The 11926-nt window shown below is 34.8% G+C and overlaps 1 protein-coding gene across 9 annotated transcripts in view; it reads right to left on the reverse strand.

The window, feature by feature from the left end:
• Positions 1-8485, reverse strand: part of LOC128186876 (agrin-like) — a 76411-nt gene extending 67926 nt beyond the window's left edge. For 4 of the 9 annotated variants that reach the window (XM_052856821.1, XM_052856819.1, XM_052856820.1 and 1 more), the window contains exon 1: positions 7884-8485. In XM_052856821.1, coding sequence (XP_052712781.1) covers positions 7884-8361 — 478 coding nt within the window. In that variant the 5' untranslated portion in view covers positions 8362-8485. Of the gene's footprint in view, positions 1-3002; positions 3151-7883 lie in introns of those variants that run through there. The other 5 variants (XM_052856823.1, XM_052856822.1, XM_052856828.1 and 2 more) reach the window with 2 other exon arrangements.
• Positions 8486-11926: the final 3441 nt, after the last annotated feature.

The following is an 11926-nucleotide window of genomic DNA, read 5'->3' on the forward strand; positions in this document are numbered from 1 at the left end:
TCACAAACTGTAAAGCTAACGAATGTACATCAATGTTCATCATGTTAATTTTCTTCCTTTGATATGTAGGATAAAGCCAGCAATCTAAAATCTTTTCTGCTCTTTCATAAGCAAAAGCATTTTTTGTGAAAGTTTTTGTAGATTATTTGCATTATTTTTTATGTCTAAACATTGTATATTACATTTAAATTAGTACAAGATAGATCTACCATAAATGAAATTAAAATAAAGTTCAACTTTTATAGAAATTGAACATTTTTAATTAATACATGTACATGTATTAACAAATAAAAAATTTAGATTCATTTCAATTGCTGCATGATCTAATTATGGATTCCATGATGAGCAAATCGCAGTTCTTACAACCCCACTGATAAGTTCAAATTGCCTATTTTATTTTTCAATCTGTCATCTTTCCCATGAGTTTGTAAAGTAACTCACTCAATAATCTTTTTGGGTCTTCTAAGAATCCTTAGTCATCTGAGGAGGGAATAAAACACAGATGTCTCGCAACTTGTGAATAAAAATCTAACAATAGCCAGACTTTGAGCAGTATTGGGGTGAGCAGAGGTGTTCTTAAGATCTCATCTCTCAGGGAATCATACAGAATCATTAATACTTAATAGGTGAAGACCCTCATCTATATTTATCTAATCAAATTCCCCAATATAGATTCCTACACTATGACACGCATCTTTGCACTATACCATTATATATAGACTTTACACTGGGTTCTGTTGACTTGTTAAAACTAGCCCATGATATAATTGTAGCTAATAATGCCTCTGTGTGTTTGCTAGTATGGCTCATATTCAATAATTTATATAAAGGCAGTATACATGAACTGTTAAATAGATTTGCATAGGCTTCAAATGAAATTGATGAGTTTTTTGGATCAAGTTACCAAATTGAACAGTTCACAACTGGACATAGGAAAGATAACTCTTACATATGGAAGACCTGTTCGACTTTATCTTCCACTTATGGAAGGCATTCATCAAATTAAGACATGCACCTATGTCATGGGCATTTATTCAGATTTTCTTAAAATAACATCAATCTAATTAAAATGTGAAATCATATTGTGTCTTGCTGAATGAAACATAGTGCAGTAAATTGCAACCTTTTAACAAGTATGCTCCAAGGTTGTCTAAATGAAATTTTTTTCAGACCAGGAGCTAGACTTGCAGCTAAGTAAGGCAGCTGTGATTAGTGCCCAATGGGTTATAGTACGAATTGGAATATGTTTTACGGTGCTACCATTCTGGCGAGCGCAGCAAGAATTACAAATACCTTGCATCATTGTCAACCTAGTGTTATTTAGGTATATTTACATTTTCCAGTGTCTTGCCTGTGATAACACTACGTATCGATTTTGTACTATATAACCCATAATACAAATGACGCCAAATTGAGGCTCCAGCGGGGTTTGCTTATTTATATTTAAATATTTAGTCGTGCGATGGTTTAAAATTATATAAATATAAGTAATAAGGAATCATGCTTTGAATATTATGAGGTGATAATATCGGTTGGGGCGTGATCAAATCTATCATAAAGCCCTTCGGGCTTTATTGGATTTGATTACACCCCGACCAAAATTATCACCTCATAATACTCAAAGAATGATACCTTATTCCTTATATCAACGAACGTTTAAGAATTTTTGAGAGAGTATTGCTCTACAATAAGTATGGTTAAGATATTAATTTTAATGGTTATGATACATACAGCGCAACTCCGAAACCCGAAACCAGAGAGAGAGAGAGAGAGAGAGAGAGAGAGAGAGAGAGAGCACCTGGTCCCTGTTTGTAGGTGTGTAATTTCCCACTTTTAAATTTAATGGCCAGACTATATGCAATGTCTACATTAATTTTTTAACTGTTTATTTTTTTTCCTTTTTATTTAGTTCAAAATGTCCTATTGTTTATTTCCTCCCTACTCATAAACTTGTATACCTGCCTACTGTACATGCATGTACAATTAGCTTAAAAATGGATCGATATGACAGTAAAATATGGCTCTTGCTAGTATTTATTTATGTAATCTCTATATTAAAAAAAAATAAAAACAAATCATATGTCAATGAAGCAGTTATCGCAGTCTTTACTGAAATAGCTAGTACACTCATTACAGATGTTTGATCCACCTCTAAATTTATCGCGGGAAATATAGCGCGAGTGCACTGTGACGTCATCCATGATTTTGTTTGTCTTTGTTTACGTTTCTCGACTCAATACGAAGGTATGGAAGCATGTAACAGATCTTTTGAGTCTAGCCAAAGCATATGCAGCACTCAAAACGTGTCTTTGAACTTAAAGTCACCGTAAATTACGAGTTAAAAGTCGGCCATTTTTGGCATAGCACCACGGGTGAAAACATTAGAGAGCATTATGGGACGTAGACAAAAAAATTTGTTTGATGAACTGTAGGTTTAGCTCGTTCTTTTTCCTGCGCACACTGGTTCTTAGAGCTCGCTTCGCTTGCCGGCGCTGCGCGCCGGCGAGCTGCGCTCGCTAATATACAAGTACCCTTAAAATTAGTGGATCAAAATAAATGGGGGTAGTTTACAGAGCAAAAACTGGAAAAATAATATTTCATGGCGATGTACACATAGAACCTCTGAATTGGGGCCGGGGTGATCCAGACTCAAATACCTTGAAGATTAAAATTTAAATAATTATAAATCCACAATTGGTACAGTAGTAAAGATATCAGAATTAACGTTAGGCCTCCCCCACCCCCTCGGTAACAAAGTATCCTTAGAACCCTCCTTAAAAAATACAAGATGCAAATGCGTTTTTTTCTGCAATGCTAGCTGTCTTCATTCCCGCATAATAGGGGCTCGAGTCGAAAAAAAGCATAGTGTAGTTAAACAAGTTATCCGCATTTTCCACAAAGAAAAAATATTTTTCCTCCGAGCAGAGACATAAATAACATGTTATTTATGTCTCTGCTCCCAACTAACGTTACCAACATTTTCAACGTCCGTTATTTCTAACCTATGCAAATGGTCATTTAGATCCATGACTACTCGACGATAAACATGATAATCATTAAAACATCATTGTTATTCGGCAAGGATGTCGAATCTGTCCCTGCATGGAGATGACAGGCCTCCATCATCTGACGATCTGTTCTTCTCCCGCCATTCTATGGTAGTTTTGAAAACCGTTCTGTGAGGCTGCAATTTTCCCGGTCGTTATCATTATCAGCTGGTCATTTGAAGCGTTTCGTCGAATTACAATATTAAAATATTTATAATATTAATACATTATTATATATAAAAATATATTATTTATTTATTTGTTAATTTATCACCATATTATGATAATTTGTCGATTTACGACGGGATCAAATGACTTCGAAGCTCCAGTCCACTGAAAGCAGCCCGGCGCAGAGCTCTAAATATTTTAAAAGAGATTTACAGAAAAAATGTTGACAACAGAGTCATCATATGGTAGAGGCTGTGAAAACTCGTGGAAATACATGTACCTCACAATTACATCAGTCTTCATCTTCTCATGGGAATTTGTACTATATGTAGTACATGTACTTTTAAAATTTCATAAAATTATCGGGCACAAATGCCGCACAATGAATAAAGACGATATCACGATAAAACTATCGGGCACAAATGCCGCACAATGAATAAAGACGATATCACGAACTCGGTGAATGATGGTATCAATGAAATCCAAATGCAATTTTGCCATTTGTTTAATAAAAACTTGCATCAAAGATGGGATAGTAAATTATGTAACGCGTAATACCATGCATTCTATTTCAATGTATGTATACATAAATTAGACAATACCAAGTAAGATCTTTAAGATATAATATAATACTTTTAAAATTAGGGTGACTAACTTAAACAACAATCAAAACGTTATATGAAAGGTTTGTTTGTTTTTTTCTGTGTTTCAATAATTAATGTTTTAAAGAGACAAAATGTGATAAAAAAGCAAATATGCATACATGTATATTTCAACCGTTTGATGAAGTAAAAACCTCTCATTTAACTAATTTGTCCCATAAATGTGTATAAACATCAAAAGCTTGCAAAAGATAGCGACTGGTTTTTTGTTTTGTTTTTAATTTTTTTGTTTTTGTTTTTTTGTTTTTGTTTTTTTGGGGGGGGTAAAAATCATATATTTTATGTAACACCATTAAAATTAAAGGTAATCCTGCAAGATTTTTTTTTTTTTGGTGTGTACAAATGTGAACTTAATTCATTAGTCTGCATCAATTTGGCAAAAATTAATAATACCTTTCTACGCTTAATTTCAAAAAAAGGTTCTAATTTTAAGTCAGCTCATTATTTATTTACCACGATGTAAAATTGTATGAAATTTCGGCTTTGGGAAGAATATCAATATTTTATCTTTAAAGCTAAGATTTCGATACTTGTGTACATCAAACCATCGTTTGCTTGTACATGTAGATACATGCAGATGGAACGGTAAACCGCTCAATGAGAGACCATGTTTTACTTTATTATGTTAAAAGAATCTCATCAGTGATGAATTTCATAAAATGTTTATAAGTTTTAAGAACCCATGTCAAACAATGATGCTAATTAAATGTCTGAAGAAAAAAATATTCATATTTATTACATTTTAATTTCTTTCGTTCCAATGTATACGTGCAGAACTTTATTCTTCTGGTCTGATCCTTTATATCAAATCATTACCCATTCAATGTCTCTGGTGTTGTCATCTTCGCTAGCCAAGGGTTTTCGCTCCGCTTCCCATTATGGGGAACGGAGTCAGTGGACAGAAAACCCTTGGCTAGCGGTATTATTTGGCTCATTAGGCTGTCCAAAGTTAATTCTAGAATGTACGTTTAACCAAATCCGCGCTCGTAGGTTTAGGAGAAATTGGGTTTTGAAACAAACAAACCAACCAACCACTATTTTAACTTGATATTTTCCAGTTTGATTGTTCTAAAATACCACAATCTATTGAAATTCGAAACATTTAGAGCACACAATGGACTATAAATCAGATACTATAAAGGACTCGATGAGCTTATCGGGAAAGATCAAGTGTGCTATCAAAGAGGTAACCTATAAGTAGTATGAATACTTGCAGTATTTGCTTTAATTAATGTAAATGAATAATTAAAGATCGTTTAAAATTGTTTGAAAATTTTGTTTAGTTTTAGTTTAACGCGGGGGTGTTAAGGAAGCATATGGATTCTGAGTTACATGTAATTTCGTGATATCACAAATCTTAGTTATTATGTACATATTCAATTATCTAAGCAACGAAACGTAGACCAAAAGCAAATAAAAATACTGAAGTCAATTTTTTTTTCAGAAATTAGTTTGTATTACGTAGATTTATACATTGATGACGTCATGACTAAAAGTTGAATGTCGTGTGAATTTGATCGGAAAGCATTGTAAACATATTCAAAACATAACTAATCTAAGAAATCTAATAAAATATTGTGGTGTGATTTATTGAGAACGGGACATAAGAATACTAGGAGAGATGTTAGTTTTATCAATCATTCGCTAAAAGGTATGTAAATTTGCTTTTATTTCTCGGCCAGGCTTTCCTCTGTCGTTGTTTACGATATAAAAATCCGACTAGAACAACACTACCCCGCATATATTGAACTTTGAATTTTATATGTATCGTTAGTTTGATCAATGCTTAAAATGAAAAGTGCTGCTAGAATCCCATGTTGTGTGTTGTTTTGATACAACTTGCCGTTTTCCGTGCAAACTTTATAAAAGTTGGGAAGGTTTTACGAGAACTGGATGAATAACTATTGAATTAAGAAAAACATAGGATTCTAGCAGCAGTTTTGATTAAACTGAGATGTTTTGCCTTCTCTTGGTATGTTTATTTTATTTTGGAAACCGAGGGGTAGTGTTGTTCTATCTCATTTTATGTTAAGGAATATACGTAAGCTATTGATAGTTGTCACGTGATAATGCACCAATGGGGCAGTAATGTACTAACCGATTTTATTGCACTTACATCTATTTCAAAGGATAATACTTAGTTTTTGATCGTATTCAAAATAGTTATTTAATTTCACGATTTTGAATATAACAGTCAAATTAAGACGCTAAATTGCCCATATGCTTCCTTAACACCCCCGCGTAATCGCATTTCCTCGTAGGTTTGGCAGGTTGCAGTGACATGAAGTGTAGAATTAACTTTGGGCGGCCTAATATAGTTTTGCAACACAGATCAAATTAATCATTCTTAAACTTACATTTTTCTCTAGATCTTTTTATGAAATACACATATATTTATTTCATGGTATCGGTAATTTCTTCCACACTAAAATTTAAAATATTACTTTAGACTTATATTTTCTCAAAATTAAGCCAAAATTACCAACCAAGAAATTCCAGTGGGGTTCGCTCCCTCCATAACTATTAAGCTACCCTTGGAGGAGGGAAGGATGAACGATTCCAAGACCTACGCTTTACGACCCCGATGTTTCCACACGAGATAATTTTGCATTACTCTTCTCTTGTTCGCCTTTCCCTATCCCCTTCGAGAAAATATAATGAAAGTTTTTCCACACACATGTAATTTTTTTCTGTCCGATTCCTTTTGTTGAACACCATGTAAATAAATTCAACTCTTTAATTTAGAACTTCTTAAGAAAAATAGAATATTAATAAAACGCACTTCAAGATCTGAAGATGAAACAATCGGTGTGTGCACTAGTACATATTAGATCTAATTAATGTACATATTAATGACTTCTGAAAACTCATATACAATACTCTTTATAAAACACAATGGAAAACACTTAATTCTGAAAACTCATATACAATACTCTTATTAAGACACTATAGATATTCAAAATGTTTATTGGTGCGCAAGAATGTTTGTTTTAGTAGTTTTCTCTTCACATGGAGGGATTGTTTTTAGGAGCGGAGGGTCTACAGCAGAATGACCGGAATTTAATATCATATATCTGTGATTGACAAGCAATTTTATTACGAACAAACAAGGACGCTCTATCTGTCGGCCGTATCAATGTGTAAAGTACTTTAAAATTAAATCTCAGGTGAGCATGTCAATACCACTGTGCAACATGCCTTATTATCATTTTGTAAAGAATGCACTTAACATACTTCACAAGAAAATGTGCCAGTTCTCACACTGAAGCAAAGACCCATTTTATTCACTCTGTATAAAACGTCTTGCAAGCTATGAATGAAGTCTGCATATAGAATTATGTTCCACTTGTATCCGTGTGCCGACCACATTACATCATACATATTGGGACAATAAACCACATGCAGACTTATCTGAATAAACAACTGTCAGACACGTACATGTACGGAGTACCTGCACCAGTGTAACTTGTATTTCCACTCGTATCATTGTCCTGGGCCAAGACATATTTTTGATTTGCATTATGATTATAATAAACATCGTATAAGACTATATGTATAATATATATAAAATGTCATGCACAGTGAAAATCGTTAAATTAATTCAGATACATTTCCCTCTTTATACAAAGCATTTATACCCTGTATTCCATGGCACACGGCTACTATATTTACATGTACGAGTACATATATAAATTACATGTATAATCTACGTTGGTATTTCATTTTACATTTGGCCTTGTTGTACAGTTGACCAAAGGCCGTGATTTACATGTATACCTAGATACACCGACCAGATGAAAACTGTCATATCGTAACTAAAGTTTTTACTGTAACATCCACCCCATCATAAAGACCCACGTGGTTCTTCTCCGTTATACACTGATGAACGCAATGCATCGGTTTCCGACTAAGCGCGTTTACATCTAATAATTTAGAAGTCTTGAATTACAATATCAATATAACTGTTGGGCCGTCTATTAATAGTGTACCCCTTTCATTTTCTTACCGTTAACAGCGTGTTCCACTCGATCGAGATTCCGTAGCGAGATTCTGACAACACTGGAGTTTAGTCTGAGTATCCCTCCGTCATCCAGACTCAACATCAAGATGCGCGTGTCGAACACCCTCACCGTGTTCTCACAAAACCTGGGGTCCCCGAATCCCTGGACAAGAACCTCCTGTCCAGCATTGCTGACAGAGGATTCTCCTAACAGGTCTTCACCTTTCATCACCCTCTTGATCTCAACTACAGCCGAGTACAGTTTGGAGCCTCTTTGCAATGCAGATACACTCTTTACCGTTCCTGTGACGACCACATCCGCCATTTCTTCTCGAGTTTCCATCGGCGGATCCGAACAATCGTTTTTGAAAATATCTCCTTGAATGGAATCTATTCCGAAAATGATGGCGTTATTCACAAATCTAGCATGAACACATAAATAAAAATAAAGGAATAAGTATATCCTGTATTTATGAAGGAGCATGGTGCTGATTCCGGTGACAAACTCGGACTATGTTCACAGATACGAAAAGAAACCGTTAAAAAGGGTGATCGGGCTATAACAGGGTACCCCGACCAGACCTACGCATTCTGGAACACTCATTGACTACAGGGTTATCAATGCAATGACCTTACACCGGGTAAACTATGGCTTTACCTATGTGTATATTTAACACCTGATCCAAACCTTAAACGGGAAAAATTTCAAGGTATAACCTGAACAAACCTTAACATGCAGGCAAAGCATTTAGTGATTCAATGTACACGTGCAAACATTTTCATTCATGAAGAAAAGAAAAAAAATAACTCTCATTGAAGTTGTCTACATAGGGGTGTAGATTTTTATCTCAATTTTTAACAAGGGTGTTTTAAAGGGAGATATGAATGGACTACTGCCACACACGAGTATATATCGATATTAGACATCTATAACTGTTACTCACGAGAATGGGGGTACAAAATCTGGTGGATTAGGTAAAAGACGAAAATTGATCGGGGGAAGACGTGTTGTCAAACTAATATTTCATTAATTGGTTTAAAGTTAGTCCCGGCTTGAGTCCCGCTGGGGAGGGTTTAAATAACCCCACGAGGGTCATCCCAGGTGACTATCTGTTGGCAGTGCCTAGTTGGGTAGATAGATCTGTTTGGATGGTATGAACTTTGATCTATAGAATAAGATTTTTTTTTTGGAACTATTATATATGGACCAAGGAATGAAAATAATAACCATACTACACTTACATGAACAACATGGTATACCGGAGTTTCAATTTTGACCATTTAATAGAAATTCCAAAGATATATTATAAATGTTTTACATGTAGACTCATTTAACGTTATCTTCACAAAGACCTTGTATTATCGTAAAGATTCTCGGAACGACCTCCAATTGGTATTCAAATATTTTCGACAGGTAAAAAAATAACTTTGTTGCGGGTTGTTTTTCTCATTATCGGTGGAACTACATGTATATGTACACAGATGCGAAATTCGAAAACAGAGAGAAAGGGAAAGAGAGACTAAGAGAGAGACGTCGTCGGATAGATTGACAGAAAGGAAAGAAAGAAATAGATAAGGGTAAAAGAGACCTGGAGAAAGACGCCGACAGAGATAGACAGAAAGAAAGGAAATTAAGAAGGGAAAGAGAGACTTGTTCAACAAAAGTTTGTAGGTGATAATATGATAATGTCCCCGATGATCAGCCTGCCACCCATAAGAATTTCCGTCTTTTCAACCGAACAAAATAGATTCTGCAAATTAGGACAGCATGCATACGAGTGTTCGCACATACTGAATGCAGCCGATATCTGACAAAATCCTGCTGACTGGACTGAGGTAACAGGTATGTCTGGATTTGACAGTTTCTTTGTTTAACACGACACCCCGTCATTCGCTTCAGTGGTGCAAACTCACAAGGACCCGAGCTACACTTTCACCCGAAGGAAACCGATACCAGTTTTTAGTCGGAGTGTTTGAACAGCCCTTGAACAATTTGCTCGACAAGTGTTTGATTTACTCCACGTAAATGATATTTGTTCATAAATTCCAAAATCTTATCTTGGTGTCCAAGTTTAAGCCAAGCATTCCAACGGACGAGACGTAGTTTTAGGTGACATGCCAAACAAGTGTCCTTATACTGTTAAAAGGTTTTGAAAACAGCATGACTTAAAACTACATAATGCGACAAGGTCCCTAATAATTTACAAAAATCACCTCTACATAACATAGAAATATTAACCATAAAATTTAATATCCCTCCATTGGTTACAACAGAAATAAATGATGCATTTGAAAAGTAGATTGGGAACTGTCGCCTTTGAGGAGATGATTGTAACGTCTGGGGCTGATCATTTAGATTGGGGATCTCCAATATAACGGTTTACGGGTCAATGGTAGAAAACCCATAGCGAAATGAACGATCTCAATTTATATTGATTTCAAGGTTTAGCTACAATATCGAGGTAGATGAAAGGCTTTATTGGAACACTATTGCTCTTATCAGCGGGAGAAGGGATACACTTCTGTCTGGGTAAACAAATACCCCATCACAAGTTTTTTGGAAGGTATTTTAAATGTAATTGGCGGTTCTTTTTCCTGTTGAAATCAGCTATAGTTGACTCCCCCTCCCCCTCTATCCCAATTATGAGAGAGAGAGAGAGAGAGAGAGAGAGAGAGAGAGAGAGAGAGAGAGATTTCTTGTTTTATATCACACAGTATATTTAAAAGCATTGGATAAAAAAGTTGAATTCGTTCCATTGAAAATTCTGCCACATTAAGTATTGTACATTAATTCGCGGTGTTCAAATGGTTTTTATTGTAACTGTAACATTTTTAAATCGGTCATCAGGTGAGAGGAATTTTTAAAGCTTAAAGGCACAAAAGCCAATCTTGAAATGATATGTAAGGAATTCTAGTTGATATCGTTTATAAATTAGTATGAATTTTACTAAAAAGAAAAAGATTTTTTTTTTCATTCTTTTATCTATAAACAATTTGATTCCTTCTATCATTAAGGTGTACATTATATAAATAGTGCCTGTTTGGAAGGGTAACTGTTGAAATTGACACCCCGAGACAACCATTGTCAACCGACGCGAAGCGGAGGTTGACAATGGTTTTCGAGGGATGTCAATTTCAACAGTTACCCTTCCATAACAGGCACTCTTTATATTATTATACTGAATGTCTTAATTTTAAAGAACATTTTACTGTTTTATATAGAAAAGAAGTGAATTCTACTGCGAAACGTACGCGCATAATTTAAGCGCATGTAACAATTTGTTGTCTTACCCGTTGCCAAGTGTGTTGCTAACGCTGAGGGTAATAGAACGGATTACCAACTGCGTCTAAACCAATCAGATTTCAGTATTCAACATGAAAGTATAATAAATGCAAATATCTTCTGCAGCGTATGACCCATGGTGTGGGCGAAAGGAGACATAAATTGTATGACTGTGCATATAAACATCCATGTTCCCACACCATCATTAATTTTGTTCCCTTGTTATAAGTCGCATCGTGAAATAAATTAGAGTAAATACACATAGATTGTAAAGTTGGTCCTTCTGAAAAGGTGCGTGGGTGAAAGAATTTCAATCGATAGTATTATTACCAATTGTTTTTGACGCCCTTTTACTTAGCATCCACATTTAATATAAATGCAGAGTACAGGTATCTCCTCATCCGAATACAAAAAAATTAAATCTGATTGTAACGTGGCATTTGATTGGATAGGAAAAAATTCAATTTTTGTATAACCTGGTTTCCATTCAAAATACACCGTCAAAAACTTACTAATCCACTTGACGTTACATGAACGTTTGAATTTTGAACAAATTAATATCATTTTCTAAAAGTAAAACGCGTCCAATTTGTACATTTTACTAGATTTAACAGAAAAGAATGAAGAGGAGTGAACTCAATATCTGTCCAAGTTATTCTCGTATAACCTAGGTTGGGGTATTTTACGTTTTTTTTTTTAAATCCGCGGATTATACTCGTATAACCAAGGTTGTATATCGAGTTCATTCCTGAAATATTTACATTCA

The sequence above is a fragment of the Crassostrea angulata genome, chromosome 6 (assembly GCF_025612915.1).
Source record: "Crassostrea angulata isolate pt1a10 chromosome 6, ASM2561291v2, whole genome shotgun sequence".
NCBI classification, from domain to species: domain Eukaryota; kingdom Metazoa; phylum Mollusca; class Bivalvia; order Ostreida; family Ostreidae; genus Magallana; species Magallana angulata.